Source organism: Rhodofomes roseus (assembly GCF_022264815.1).
Source record: "Rhodofomes roseus strain CIRM-BRFM 1785 chromosome Unknown C8Q71scaffold_1, whole genome shotgun sequence".
Taxonomy (NCBI): Eukaryota; Fungi; Basidiomycota; class Agaricomycetes; order Polyporales; family Fomitopsidaceae; genus Rhodofomes; species Rhodofomes roseus.
The window spans coordinates 969,431-983,967 of NW_025952957.1; the positions used below are offsets into that span (position 1 = coordinate 969,431).

At 56.6% G+C, this 14,537-nt stretch overlaps 5 protein-coding genes across 5 annotated transcripts; 3 read left to right on the forward strand and 2 right to left on the reverse strand.

Annotated features, from left to right (window-relative positions):
• Nucleotides 1-32: 32 nt before the first annotated feature.
• C8Q71DRAFT_852325 (uncharacterized protein) lies at nucleotides 33-849 on the forward strand (the record flags this gene model as incomplete). The annotated part of the gene is made up of 5 exons (XM_047926820.1): nucleotides 33-268; nucleotides 345-418; nucleotides 472-495; nucleotides 552-670; nucleotides 727-849. The coding sequence occupies 5 exons, from the start codon at nucleotides 33-35 to the stop codon at nucleotides 847-849; spliced, it is 576 nt and encodes a 191-aa protein (XP_047784611.1).
• A 2,233-nt stretch (nucleotides 850-3,082) lies between these two features.
• Nucleotides 3,083-4,424, reverse strand: C8Q71DRAFT_719500 (uncharacterized protein; the record flags this gene model as incomplete). The annotated part of the gene is made up of 5 exons (XM_047921308.1): nucleotides 3,083-3,617; nucleotides 3,670-3,764; nucleotides 3,826-4,067; nucleotides 4,129-4,249; nucleotides 4,308-4,424. The coding sequence occupies 5 exons, from the start codon at nucleotides 4,422-4,424 to the stop codon at nucleotides 3,083-3,085; spliced, it is 1,110 nt and encodes a 369-aa protein (XP_047784612.1).
• A 1,848-nt stretch (nucleotides 4,425-6,272) lies between these two features.
• Nucleotides 6,273-7,994, forward strand: C8Q71DRAFT_719501 (uncharacterized protein; the record flags this gene model as incomplete). The annotated part of the gene is made up of 1 exon (XM_047921309.1): nucleotides 6,273-7,994. One exon carries the CDS (start codon nucleotides 6,273-6,275, stop codon nucleotides 7,992-7,994), a length of 1,722 nt encoding a protein of 573 aa, XP_047784613.1.
• A 378-nt stretch (nucleotides 7,995-8,372) lies between these two features.
• On the reverse strand, nucleotides 8,373-10,077 carry C8Q71DRAFT_14120 (uncharacterized protein). The gene is made up of 4 exons (XM_047916552.1): nucleotides 9,498-10,077; nucleotides 8,859-9,437; nucleotides 8,642-8,797; nucleotides 8,373-8,587 (listed from the first exon to the last, which is right to left on the reverse strand). The coding sequence occupies exons 1-4, from the start codon at nucleotides 9,972-9,974 to the stop codon at nucleotides 8,534-8,536; spliced, it is 1,266 nt and encodes a 421-aa protein (XP_047784614.1). The 5' UTR covers nucleotides 9,975-10,077; the 3' UTR covers nucleotides 8,373-8,533.
• A 1,047-nt stretch (nucleotides 10,078-11,124) lies between these two features.
• Nucleotides 11,125-14,393, forward strand: C8Q71DRAFT_698068 (uncharacterized protein; the record flags this gene model as incomplete). Its single annotated transcript, XM_047920004.1, has 12 exons — nucleotides 11,125-12,021; nucleotides 12,072-12,246; nucleotides 12,300-12,342; nucleotides 12,394-12,572; nucleotides 12,628-12,908; nucleotides 12,961-13,026; nucleotides 13,081-13,329; nucleotides 13,380-13,458; nucleotides 13,520-13,593; nucleotides 13,636-13,842; nucleotides 13,904-14,141; nucleotides 14,194-14,393. The coding sequence occupies 12 exons, from the start codon at nucleotides 11,125-11,127 to the stop codon at nucleotides 14,391-14,393; spliced, it is 2,688 nt and encodes an 895-aa protein (XP_047784615.1).
• Nucleotides 14,394-14,537: the final 144 nt, after the last annotated feature.

The following is a 14,537-nucleotide window of genomic DNA, read 5'->3' on the forward strand; positions in this document are numbered from 1 at the left end:
GCCGGCCGACGCTCCTCATTGCCTGCAGCGCTATGGCTCGCATTCGTCAAGTAAACAGCAAGGCAGCTGCCACCGCCAGCACTGACGACAGCGAACCAGAAGAAGAGAATCTCGAGCTTACGGAGGAAGAGCAATGGCGGATCGTCAACGAGACCGGCGTCTTGAAGCAGTTCGCTGCGCCGCACTCCCAGAAGCCTCCGGACGAAACGGAGGAGGCCTTGCCGCTAGCAGAGGAGATATTCAACGCAACCCTTTTTGTGATACCTATGTCCTTCCTCTTGCTGCTGATGGAGATGTGAGCAGGTGCGATATGAGTGCGGGGAGGTGCTGACGAGGTGTTATAGTCTGGTGCATTGGCAGTATGGAAAGCGGCCTACATATACGGCGTTGGCGGATAGGATGCTCCCAGGGGTGCCTAGTGAGTTGATGAGCTGATGTACGAGAGCTTTGTACTGAACAAGTTCTCGCCAGTCCTATCGATATTCATCTTTTACAGTACGTCTCGCCACCACGCGTCCGCCGATATTGCTCTGAGGTGTGACATCGCACAGCGACCCGATACAAACGCTTCCGCTGGATGCAATCCCTCTTCTTCCTCCTCTCCCTCGCAGTAGGTCCGCGCCTCATCTGGCTCATCAACATGGCCTCCTGGCGCGTCGTCATGAAGCAGGTGAGTTCCGCATCCTCCCTACGCAGAGCTCCTTGCTCATGCGGGTATCCACGCAGTGCCCACCGCTGGCGACCATCTGGGTCTACACCGTCGTACAGCTGGACTTGGGGCCGGCCGTCCTCAGTCTGGCCATCATCGGCGGCTGGTTGTGGTGCTCCGGCATGAAGCTCGTCTTGTGAGGCGTGCTGCTGGCCGACACGACACAGCATCCCACCGCTCCGTTTTCCCTCTTACGGACTATGAAACCTCCCTGCTTTTCTCTTGCTGATTTATCTGATCCTATTATGATTACTATGGTGTCCATAGCCGACCGAGAGACATCCAGTTGGTCCTACAGTGTTTATCTGGCTTCCTGGCGGCTCGGCCGGCTGCGACGGGTTTGGGCCGCCCGTACTGATTAACTGGGCGAGACGGGTGGTCTTTGTGGCCTTCGCACCTCAGATTTCCGACGCCCAAGATGTGGAACACTACCTCTCGCGGGCTGTACTGCACGCCCAGCTCATGTGCCCGAATATACGGCTCCCCTAATCGTACCGCTGCAAGGTTAAGCCATTGGACACTCCTCGCAGAGGACTCGTCCCCGTAGGTGTTGCCTTCACATTGTTGTCGGCCCGCCGTGGTCTATCAGAGACACCCTACGTCTCGTGCCAAGACCGATTGCATTTTCCGGGACCGCGACGTCGCCGACACGCCGGGAGTCGTCGGTCTCGGAGGCGCAGTCGCACTTCTACTCGATCGCCCGGATCAGTCCTCGGAGCGATCGACATTCTGACACCGGATGAAACTTTCGATCCTTCAAGTGAAAGATCGATAAAATTGACAAAATCTTTTTCACGATATTTCGTATGAAAGATTGTCAATAAAAGTCAGAAACAATCAATTAATCATTCAGACTCGAAGTATCAGGAACAGATCACAGAAGGATTCATTGACAAGTGTCTTTGATCTGTTTGTGATCCTCTAGGCAAATGATTGAGAACATGATTTTGAAAAATTCTTGAACACTATGTGGTTCAATTGTTCTGAAAGGATTGAAAACAGATTGTCACATGGGGTGTTACAATCGGTTCTCAATCTTTCAGGCTGTCACAATCTGTTTTCAGATCCTTCCAGCTGTTGATATCTTGGTGAGATTGGAAACAATTTGTATCCCAGGGGTTCAAAACAATTTGCCCAAAAGGATTGACAAGAGATTGTGACACTAGCTGTGACACTGTGCCACTTCCCTATGACAGAGCAGTGAAGGCAATTATGCCAAACCTATGATAAGCTGCCTTCTGCTGGTATGCTCAGTCATTTTTGGTCCCTCTTTCATTGCATCTGGACATGCACAGGTCTGGGACATGTTCATTAGTCATACAATGAGATGCACATCTCTAGGAATGTACAATCACAAGTACAACCCTGTACACTGAGTGCATCTAATGAGACTCATGTGATGGCAGGCAATGAATGAGGGACCAAAAATGACTGAGCATACCAGCAGAAGGCAGCTTATCATAGGTTTGGCATAATTGCCTTCACTGCTCTGTCATAGGGAAGTGGCACAGTGTCACAGCTAGTGTCACAATCTCTTGTCAATCCTTTTGGGCAAATTGTTTTGAACCCCTGGGATACAAATTGTTTCCAATCTCACCAAGATATCAACAGCTGGAAGGATTTGAAACAGATTGTGACAGCCTGAAAGATTGAGAAAAGATTGTAACACCCCATGTGACAATCTGTTTTCAATCCTTTCAGAACAATTGAGCCACATAGTGTTCAAGAATTTTTGAATATCATGTTCTCAATCATTTGCCTAGAGGATCACAAACAGATCAAAGACACTTGTCAATGAATCCTTCTGTGATCTGTTCCTGATACTTCGAGTCTGAATGATTAATTGATTGTTTCTGACTTTTATTGACAATCTTTCATACGAAATATCGTGAAAAAGATTTTGTCAATTTTATCGATCTTTCACTTGAAGGATCGAAAGTTTCATCTGGTGTGAGGCCCTCCGGTGTGTTGGCACGTTCGCGGGACCCTGACAGTGACACAGAGCCGTAGTCGTTCAACTGGGTGCCTGCAAACCTCTGCCAGTTCAAGGATCGGGAAAATAACTTGAATGGTATTTTGGATGGTCAGGGTTGACTATGATGGGTAGTGTGTGAGCCCGTCCATGTGCGAGCCCAGAGAAGATGGCTGTAAGCCGGACATTTTGCACCAAACTAGGGAGGCATACCAAGAAACATATCAAAAATGTTCATACCGTAATTGACACCTACAAACCGAGACCGAGTAACGACAGACGCAAAAGTCAAGATAAGCCCAAACCTAATTAGAACCAGATTATCACAGAATGAAGTTCAGAGTCCTCTCTGTGTACTCAAGTTCGTAAGAAGCGTGAATGTGAATGTGATTGTTCGTGACTCATGCGAGGAACGCAAGCGCAGCGCCGACGCCGAGCACGGTCGCGAGGCCGGACACGATGACGTGGTGCGCGCCGCTCGAGTTGCCAGACGTGCCCGTTGCGGATGCACCGGCGGACGACCCAGAGGCCGACGCACCCGAGCCGCTCGCCTTCGCGCCACTCCCAGTCGCGCTCGCACCGGAAGCAGAGCCCGAGCCGGAGGCGCTCGACGTCGGGAGGGAGTTGCTGGTGTAGAGGTCCGTGGACGCGTACGTGCGGCAGTTGCTCGACGCGGGGACGGTCGGCGTGTAGGGGACGGTCCAGGTGCCGGACCAGGGCTGCGTCCAGGTCGTCGTGACGCCGTCGGAGACGTACTGGCCGATGGGCGTCATCGAGTCGCCGTCGCACACCTCGAAGACGCCCTTCTGCGCGGAGTTCGGGCAGTTGTACGAGATGCCGACCTCGTCGTAGACGTTGTTGCACAGCCCGACGTTCGTGGGCGTCGTCTCGGACGGGTTGCAGATCTTGATGCAGAACTGGTTGTTGCCGATGAACCTAGGGAAGGTGTGTCAGGGTGAGGGGACAGGGAGAGTAGGGAGCTACGCACTCGTTCCACTCGATGACCTGGCTGAGTGAGCTGTTGTCGGTGTTGCCGGAGGGGTACTGGTTCGAGTAGACGACACCACCCATGGGGTTACCGAGCTGCGTACCGTCCCGTCAGTGCCAGTTCGCACGCGGCGTGTAGAATACGCTGCCAACTCACCTCGTCAGCACCGTGCGGGTCGAGCTCGCCTCCGTAGTCGGAGGCGGCGAGGTTGACCTGGGTCTGGTCGATGAAGCCAACGATCATGATATAATCAGGGGTCGTGATGTGCTGGACGCCTTGGAGAGTGCCGGCGGGCATGATACGAGTACCGTGGCCGTGCTTGGCACACCAGGCAACTTCGTACGCCTCGGATACACCGATGGTGTCGTTCTCCTTGGGGGAGGACCACAGACAGAAGTCTGCAGAGGGGAAGATTCTCGTTCAGGTCAAGCACATGAGATGAAAAATTGTCAGACAAACCATCAATGGTGTTGACGATGAGGGTCTGGCAGAGGGAGTCCTGGGTCTCCGTTGAGGAATTGCACCTGTTGTAGCCAACCTGGTTGCCACGGATGTCGCCGATGGGCTCTACCTGGTACGGCTGGACGAGCATAGCATGTCAGGAAATGCAAACGGCGGTAGCTGGGAAGAAAACGAACCAGCGCCGAGTAGGCATACGTCTGGTCAGCGAGGGGAGCGACGGTGGTGGTAGTTTGAGCGTGCGCGCCAGAGATGGCGGCGGCGACGAGAACAGAAAGAGCGACTATGGTGGACATGTTGACTAGGGGGAGACACTGGGGGACCTGTGGGGGGAGAAAGGAAGCTTGGAGGCGCCGCGGTGGGCGGGGACGAGGGCAAAAGGGAAGGAACAAAGCGGCTGTCGAACGTGGGGATCTTATGGGCGAGTGCCAGATTGGGCCGAGGAGCGTGAGGACGGCGTCCGCAGCGCCGCAGTCCGCCGTGCGTATTTATAGCCTGCCTGAGGCTGCCTCCCTCCCGCGGGCCTTCGCGAGTCTCTGCTCTCCTCCATGGCCAGTACGCCCGGGTGTGCATGTGATGTGCCCAGCCAGCCATGACGCAGCCTCTCCGCCGCCCTGCGCACGGGCTGCGACCTGCGCCTCCACCAGGCCTCCTCCAACCCATCTCCCACCGTCCGGATCCAGTGCCAATTAGATCCGAACGTCCGGCCGGTGCGGTGCAGCATACCTAATTGGCGGCGTAGGCTGCCCTGATGGGTAAAACGGCATGCAGATACGGATGTGTATCACGTACTTTTCGACATATCGCTGGACACTGTCCGCATGCATATAACGCGACAGCACAGCGGAAAGTGCCACAAAGGCTCCCAACCTGGCCTCTCTTCATAAGACGACGCCAGACCACCGCCAGTGCACTGCCCTGCAGTGTATTGAGTCTTGACAGCGGTCACGCGCAACTATTCAGCAACATCCCGGTCCTCCATCCATAGCAACGGCGTACCCTTCTATCCACTCTAAAGCCAGAATACGCGTGCGCGGAACGTCCACCTTGGCTCTATCAGAGCTGCGTTATTTTGAGCATGTCCTCAGCCGCCGATCATGAGACTGCCGGCCGGTGAAGAGGCCTGTATACACCATGGTTTCTCCGATGTGGGTTTGCGCGCCGGCCGGTATGCAGGTAAGCAGGCATCGCACAGTGAAGGAGCACAGGCCGTGAGCTGGCGGAAGTGAGAGATGTCGCGCATCGAGTGGAGTGTCGCACTGGCGACGCCTCTCGCTTAGATGCCCTCGCTCGATCAGGCAAGTCCTGATCTCTCCCAGAAAGGCAAATTCTCTGCCATATGCAGTAATCTTCATGGTCTTCTTCGTCGCTTGCCACGCTTGGAGTCGCGCCTCGCCCCGGCCAACTCTTTCATGAGCTTGCTGGAATGACTTGCGCCCCTCTACTTACGCCTCAACGCGCTTTCGCCGCCGCCGCCGCCCCGGCGTTAACTATCCGAGCCTCCATGCATGTCCCAGTGGTACTGGCAATGATTTATTGCAAGGGAACTTGAAGACCCATGAAGGCAACAAACAGCGATTACACCGGTAATGTCAGTCTTCTTGTCGCCACTGATTAGATCATAAGAGCGTTATTCGGGACACTCGCACCTATGCTTGCCCACGACGCTAACTTTCGCCTGAGCAACCTTGTTATGGCGCTGACCCGCCGTCCGCCCCGCTGGTCAAGCGGCACTTTTTGCATGGAATGTCTGGCAGTCCACTTTCCTGATACAGCAGCGGCATACGCCTTTCGGCGTGCCAGCGATGTTGACCTGAACCGCTCTACTCTGTGGTTGTGGCACTGTACGCGTCCCCGGATACATCGATCACTTCGGCCACGTCAAGAGGTGCGTCGTGTGGCAAGCTCGATGTACCTCAACCGCTCAGAATCGCCGGCGAGGTCGCTCTCGGACGTGACAGCCGTGGAGACGATGTCCCCAACGTCGCACCTGTGTGACATTGCCCCCGTGGCCTATGTGATACGTATATGTTGAACACGGACGGCGGGGTCCGTCCACCATTCTCGACCTCGAGCCCACATCCGAATACGCAAGGCACCCGACCACCCATACGCTGCGATACCCTCCTCCTTGGATAACTCACATGCACCGCTGTCTCCGGATCCCAGAGCTCGCCCAGCAAATCGTCGACAGCCTGGTGCCAACGCAGGACGAGCGGGTCAAGGACTATGTGTTGCTGAACGACCAGCCCGTCATGTCCGCGCTCGCGCGGCTCGCCAGGACGTCGAAGACGTTCCAGGACTACGCGCTCAGCAAGCTGTGGGAGACGCAGTTCGGTATCCAGAACCTCGTTCTGTGCATGCCGGACGATCTCTTCTACGACCTCACATCCCTGACCTCCGTGGCCGGCACATTCATACCGTACAGGTTCATCGTGAGTGGTCCCGTCTCGCCAGACTCAACGCAGAGTCAGAGCTCACTCACGTCAACCCAACTGCAGCACTTCAAGCGCGCCCTGGAACCCCGGGACTGGGCGCGCTTCGACTACTACGCGCAGTTCATCAAGTACCTCGGCTGCCCCACCCTAGACAGCGCGCCCCTGCTGGTCGGCATGTCGAGCGACGTCTACTCCGCGCTCGCGCGCTACCACCGCCATCCCCGACCGTACCTCCCGCGCCTCCGCTCGCTCACCTTCAGGGCTATGGCGCAGCCCTCGGAGCTGTCCGACATATGCATGGCGTTCCTGGGCCCGTCCGTCACCAGCTTCACCGTCGCGTCCGGTCCGACGGACAGTGCCTCCTCGCTGACGGCGCTGACGCAGGCCCCGCTCCTCGCGCCGTCTCTGGAACAGCTCGATATCGATTTCAGGTGGTCGCCGGACCCCTCGCGGCTCTTGGTGGGCGCCCTCAAGACCCTGCGCAAGCTCAGAGTATTGAGGCTCACGCTGCCGACGGAGCCCTTGGGTGAGATATGGGCTGCTGTAGCGGACCTCCCCTCGCTCACCTCGCTGTACGTCGGGAGAGATGAACTTGGCGCTGAAGTGGACAGTTCCCCATCTGACCCCGCTGTGGAAAGGCTGAACGGCCGTATACAGTTCGCGCAACTCATCGACCTCTCCCTCCTCAACTTCCGCATGTCAAACAGCATAGACCTGCTGGACCGACTCGACCTTCCGAATCTCACCGACCTGACGTTGTCCCCGTTCCGCGACGACCTGTATCCCTGCGAACGGCTATTCGACACCATCGCCAAGCGCTGCCCTCCCTCCCTGTCCAAGCTCCGCATAGAGCCTCCCAGCAGGCAGGCGCACGCCCCCCGAGTTGAAGCCTCCGCCAGGTCGTTCCGGGCCCTGCAGGCCTTCCACGACCTCCGCGTGCTCCGCCTCTCGTCCGTGCGCGACCTCACGGACGAGCTCCTCTTCGAAATTGCAGACGCGTGGCCCGCGCTCGAGGAGCTCACGCTGTTGCCGGCCCGCTCCTCGTCCCCCGAGATGAGCGCGACGCTGCTCGGGCTCACCTACGTCGCGGAGACGTGCCGGAACCTGCACACGCTCGCCCTCAACTTCAGGCCGTTCTTCGGGACGTCCGCGCAGTCGAGTTGGCCGCACGGCGCGCCGCCGCGGGGCACGCGCCCCAACACGAGAGTGAAGACCCTGGACGTCCACACGGCGTGGCCGATTTACGGGGACGGGGTGCAGGTGGTCGCCGCAGTGTTGGCGGAGTCCTTCGCGAGCCTTGAGACCATCCGCGAGCTGGGTGTGGAGGCGGAGGAGACCTGGCGTGAGGTGCAGGATCTCCTCCCTGCCTTGCGGGCTGAGCGCAGCGGAGTGCGGTGCGGCCTCGATACCTTGGAGCGGAGAGGATAGCTCGGATTGGTTACGAGACTTTCGGACGGACCAATGACATTTGTTAAGGACGTGTATAAGACACTGGATTTGTAGCATACCCAGAAGTAATGTGTACTCGATGATACGCCTCCCCGGGCGGGACCTCGTGCCCGGAGGGCACCTTATACGAGTACCTGTGGTATCGTATACCACTTGCAGAGCGGATGCATAGGCACCGCAGGTACAGTAGGTCAATGTATGCTCAACAATACGCCATCGACGGGGTGAGAGCTCGATCCCGGATAGCACCTCGTATGAGCAGAGCGAAGAGTCGGATATGCAGACAGGCGAACAAGGCAGACACAGGATGGGACGAGACGACACTGCGTACCTTCCCTTATAACTCGGGTTGATACCGCTCGTGGAGCAGCTAGAAATGCAGATAGATTACACTGTGGGATACACTGTATTGTCCTTGGCGGCCTAGGGAATAGGAAACGATCAGAACAGATACAGAGAACAAGCAGTACAACGGAGAGAAAAGCAGGGATATCACAGCGTCCGAGCTATTGTCTGTGCTAGTTTACACCTTCTCCGTGATCTAACTCTTGCTCCACCATCCCAACCTTTTGCTGACACAGGGATGAGTTAGCTTCAACGATTACTCAGGTAAAGATGATACTTACATGCCAAGTACTCGCCCTCTGCGCCATGGCAAAGTCGAGTAACCTCAGTTGCCACTTGAGCCGCTTACTACAACGCTGCTCGAGCTCTTTCTTGTGTTCCTTCAAGCGCTCGGCGAACGCCCGGTACACGCGATCATCGCGGGCGAAGTACCAAGTCTGCATGGGCGCAGGTCGTTGATCAGCACATAGCAGGACAACGGAGGAACTGTCTACGCACAGGTATAAGCTCGCCTTCTACGCCAGCTTCCACTGCGGCATGCCACGCGCCCATCATGAGCAGGTCACCCGTGGCGTTCGCGATGTAGTCCTCGCAAGTCATGATGGTGTTCGCCTTTCCGAGCTCCTTCGTCGCGAAGCCCCTCACCGCATTCTCCGCGGTCTTCACCGGCTTGTCCTCCGTCTCCCTGCGCATCGCCGCGGCGACGCTCGCTGCCTGCATGGACACCCACCGCTCGCCCTCGCTCATGACGAGCGTCTGCAGAAAACTCGCGACCAGGTCGACCTGACGCGTATGCAGCCCCATGTCGATCGCAGCGCGCAGGTTCACGCGGAGCGCACGCAGGAGGATCTTCGTCCCCGGGCGGACGAAGTCCTCGTCGGAAAGGTGGTTGATGAAGCGCGAGAAGGCCCCGAGGATGACGATGGCTACATCCTGATGGCCCGGTCCGCAGCGCATCGCGTGGAGGAGGGGAGTGTCGCCACCGTGTCTGTGAACAAGGAGGTGGAAGGCCCTGTCACGGACTTCCATGAGAAAGGTGATGTCCTTCCGCTCGACCGCAGCGAAGACTTCATATGGCTGCAGAGTACAATGCAATGTGAGTGATCGAATAGAACACCTCGGACGTCAGTGGCATACCTCTATTTTCCTCTCGCTACCTGCTTGGGGCAGACCAGAGAGGCGTCTCAGGGAAAGCCTGGGCGACGGCAGGGATATTGATGAGAACACCGAGCTGATACTCCTAGTTCTCCTTCTCGGCTGCTCGGACTCTTCCTCCTCCTTCGGGTCTGATGGTTCCGGTGAGGGACTCGGGTGTGGCGTTGCGTCTCCCTCGACTGAGCTGGGTGGTGAGGGACTGGGTGACCGTCTCAGCTGCCGGATGACCGCCATCGGAGCCAGATGCTCTGCCTCTCGCTCGATGAAAGCTTTCAACGGGTCTACAAATGCAGCCAGATAGCCTGCAAGGGAATACTGACCAGTTGTAGGGAGACCAGGGACCATCACAGGCTCGGAATGCAGGCGTTCCCTCATCGGTGCTGACATGGTCGATGACGGGTCGGGCTCTGCGTCCAGTTGGCGGGCAAGCTGCCGGATGATGAAGGCGTTGTTGAGCATCCTGGCGAGTATATATACGAGTCCATTGGCGAGGTTCGGTCCTCACAAGGAGGGACTTGTTGTACGGACTGAGCGGTCGTCGTCGCCGCATCCACACGCCCGGCCATTCAGTTATTGTGGCGGTGGGCGCTGTTTCTGAGATCGAGATCTGTCCATCCCTTTCTTGGAAGCTGCGTGTGTTGTTTGAAGTTCGCAGGCAACCCTCCTCTCCCATCTGCTCCCCTTTCACAATACGTCCTGCGCTCCCTTTGTCAAATCCTGCTTCTATCTCCGTTTGGCTCTGCTGGAGTACCATACGGTCTCTGTTCTATATTATTGACGGTCGTGATAGTCTGCTTACCACGCTTTGGCCACGGACAAAGGCCCGCAGCCTTCCTGGAGCCTGGTGGAACAGCTACCGGACCGCGTGAACCTGGCAGGCACTGTCCAACACCCATCATTACGGCATGAGCACCGATGGCGCATCTGGAAGCACTGGCGAAGGTCGCACAGGTTCTGTCGATACCTTGTATCCGCCACAAAGCGACGTGGCCGAACCACCAAAGAAAAGACGCAGAACAAACAATACGGCCAGCCAGCAGCAGGTAGAAGATGCACCAAAGACATCCAACGTTGCCGACCTCCGCATGGTCCTAGAGCAGGCCAGTGTTCGTAACGGTGAACCTTTGTCCATCTGCACAATTTATGGCTACGATGCTGACTCATTACAGTCTTTGCCGTGGCTGAAGATGAGGCTTTGCGCGACAAGATCGTCAAGAGTCTGCTGAATCAGAACAGCGAGGCAAAGAAGCGCCGGGTGCCTAAAGACTCCATTCGCGCGAGTCTCTGCCTGCTCGTCCTATCGTCCGTCCATATTTAGCCCGTATCCATTCAGCTAACCCGATGCATCACATGAATAGGGATGATGAGACCGTTGGGCGGAGTGTTGCAGATTACGTGCGTGCTGGTGACTTCGCCAGTATTGGGACGTACACTGCATCTATGGCCCAAGCCGATGGCACTCCCCATTCACAGTGGTATCGACTCGCTCAGAACGATGTAGCGGTTATATCTATCGAGGTGCCGCATTTTACTGTATGCCCTCGTAAATTAAGATTTCTGACCTGCACGACAGTGTCTTTTGGATTCCTTACGGTGCAGGACCCTGACCATGAGCCAAATTCACTCAATTGTCGTCAGCGACGTTTTGACCTTTCCCGACGCGATTGCCGAGCTTGGTCGTTTCACTCGGGCCGCTGATACCCACTCAAGGCCACGGATCTCAGCCGTCGTCGTAGGCCCGCGTCCAGGCGAGAAGGTCCCCAAGACGTATTCACGCGTTGAACTCTACCTTGGCGCGCGGCTCTTGCAGGTAACACATGCGGAGCTACCACGCCCCCCTACGCCACCTCCGTCCGAGAACAGGGAACTCGAGAGGAAAGCTGCCGTATCGTCGTCCAGTGTCTTCCGCTATCCGAAGAAGAAACCTGAGTTCTGGGCGAACGTCCCCCCTTTGCCATCTCGTGCTGGTCGGCTCTACTCCACAATCGTCTCGATCGGTGACCTCAACGGAGCCCATCATTCCCCCATTCTAGTTCTCACAAGGGAGCCAATTCCCGAATTGCCGACCTTTCCGGTGTTCTCTGTTGGATTCTCTGCGCCCGTGCAGCTGAGGAGGGCAGCGCCACTCGAATATAATGAAGAGCAGCTCAACGCGTTGCATGGCTACACCGTCCGCGTATGCCGTAACCTCACGAACAGGGCCTTCACCTGCCCAGTCGACAACCTTCCCTATCTCCTCGCTCCTCTCAGCAACGACTTTGATTTGCACGCCGCACAGCAAGGCCGCGCCACTGACCTGCAATTGGATGAGCACATCCCGTGGGAGGCTGTGCAGCAAGCCGCAGATGAGTTCATTGTCCCCCTTGCGCAGGATGGAAACACGTCCCGTAGCGACTTCGCTGCGGACGCGGTCGTCCAGGACAGGAAGGTCGAGTTCTCTATCCGATACTTCATCACGAGGGTCAGACGCGACATGACACCCCTCAGCAAGGCGGAGGATAGCCTAGTAAGCGTCCCGCAAGTCACAAACCTGCGCGAAGCTGACGTCTCACACAGCGGGAGGCTGGCTATGGCAGTTTCTTGGAGTACTGTATGGACAGGATCAAGGACTTCCAGGGTTTGCAGAACAATCGACAACCTATGGTAGAAGTGGAAGTGGTACCCGCGATGAGCAATAATCTCAACCCAACAGCGAAGCCGATCGTTACGGGGTCCAAGGTCCCTCCTAAATGTAAGTCATTTACTAGATGATCCTCGTGTCGCAGTTGCTGATGCAATGACAAGACCTCATCCCGGAGCTCTGCCAGAAGCTGACCATGCCCGCTAGGTGGTGTATGGCACTGTCTTTATCTACCCTTTGTCTGACGGAATTTTACAGCGTTTTTCGGTCCATGCTTTTGCTGCCGTCCATCATGCGACGGGTCGACGAGCTGCTTATCGTCAAGGAACTGAACGGCAAACTTTTCAACAACTCGATCCGTGACCTTGATCTGCTCGCCGCCCTCACATCGCCAGCAGCTCTCGCAGAACGTGACTACGAACGCCTTGAGTTGCTGGGTATGATACATCCTCCTCGTCAAACGATGCCTCTTGCTAAGATTCAATCCCCTAGGTGATGCGTTCCTTAAATACGTCGCCTCACTATATCTCTTCGTGACCATGCCCTCTGCCGGCGAAGGCGACCTTCACATAGCCCGCCAAGACATCGTCTCCAACAAAGCCCTGCTCGACTGCGCGAGCGAACTCGACCTTCCTGCGTATGTCCACAGCAAGCCGTTCGTCACGAAGCTGTGGGAACCTGTCGTGCAGCCGCCTGCTAGCGAACCGCCCACCCCGACCGGGACGCCGACGAAGGCAACTATTGGGAATGATGGCGAGCCACCGGTGAGCAACGTTTGTTGCAGGGAAGTGGCAATGATTGACCAGGGCGTGTCCTTCATGGTAGCCTGCTAAACGCAGCAAGAAGCAGAAGCAGAAAGACGAACTGGACTATCAGTGGTTGGGGGACAAGGTAGTCTCCTCTCGTATGCCCATCACTCGAGGCCACACTCACGGCACACCGTAGACTGTAGCCGACGTGGTCGAGGCCATCATCGGCGCTGCCTTCCTGAGCGGCGGGCAGCACGTCGCGCTCAAGGCCATGAAGACCCTAAACATCGCCATCCCCTCCATCGAGCAGTGGTCCGACTTCGCTCGGATCATCGGCCGGTCGCCCCCGTCTGCACGAAATTTACTCCCGCTGGTGGATGTGAAGGCATTGGAGGCAATTGTGCGGTGTGAGATCAAGAACAGGGACATCTTTGCTCAGGCTTTGGTGAGTGTGCTTAAGGGATTCGTGTCGATTCGTTGCTGATGAGTGCGCAGACACATTCTTCTGTGCATGGTCCTGGGTATACTGGATATGAGCGTCTAGAGTTCATCGGAGATGCTATTCTGGACTTCCGTAAGTAGCCTGGCAACGGACGAATGGCATATGACGAGTGCTGATGGCCTGCACCACTCAGTTGTGGCCCGGTATGTCTACGACAGCTACCCTGCGCTGGCTCCCGCTGGCTTGACACTCATTAAGGTGCGTCTCGTGAACCGTACAACAAACGCTCAGAGACTGATCAAAGATTAGAGCGCTATGATCTCGAACGAGACGCTGGCTGCATTCTGCGTGGACGCCGGTTTGTACCAATACTTCAGGCACGCGTCCCCGCAAGTGGGCACGGCCATCACCGCGTACGTAGACAAGATTGAGAAGGCGAAGCGGGACGAGTGTGCGTCCGCTGAGCGCGACGGCAGACTGCTCGGTCAGTACTGGCTGAATACCAATCCGCCCAAGGTACGTCCACTGCGCCGCAAGTTCACGAGATCTAAGGCACTGAGACTCCGCTATGTCGTAGGTCCTCTCGGACATCGTCGAGTCTATCGTGGGCGGCCTCTACATTTCGGACGACTTCACCGAGTCCGGTGTGGTTAAGTTCTTCGATGGCGCGCTGAAGCCATTCTACGATCGCCACATCCGGATGCAGACGCTGTCTTTGCATCCGACGTCGACGCTGTTCGACCTGCTCTATTCGTATGGGTGCCAGCAGCACCAGATGGTCAAAGAAGAAGACACAAGACCTAGACGATGTGATGGTATGTATACACCCCATCAATGTATTTGAGGTGTCTGACGGCAGGTTGATAGTCGTCGTGCACGACGTCATCCTCGCGAGCGCTGAGGACCACAGCGTCGCGTCGGCCTCGCGCTGGGCGGCAGCGTATGCGCTCGACGCGCTCGACGGGGACCCCGATTTCATGATGCGGACGTGCGACTGTCGTGCCGGGGTGCAGAGCAAGAAAGCCAAGAAGGTGCAGAAGACACAGCTTGGCTATGAGATAAGTTAAGAATGTGACTGGCCGCTGATTCTGGATAGCGCGGTCGGTCGAGGGTGTGCTGTAATCTAGCCTATGATCTTTCTGTCATGTAATATGCTGTAATTTCTTCCCCTAGTTGGTTTTGCGTTGTGAACTTCAGTCGTAGCGGAGGGT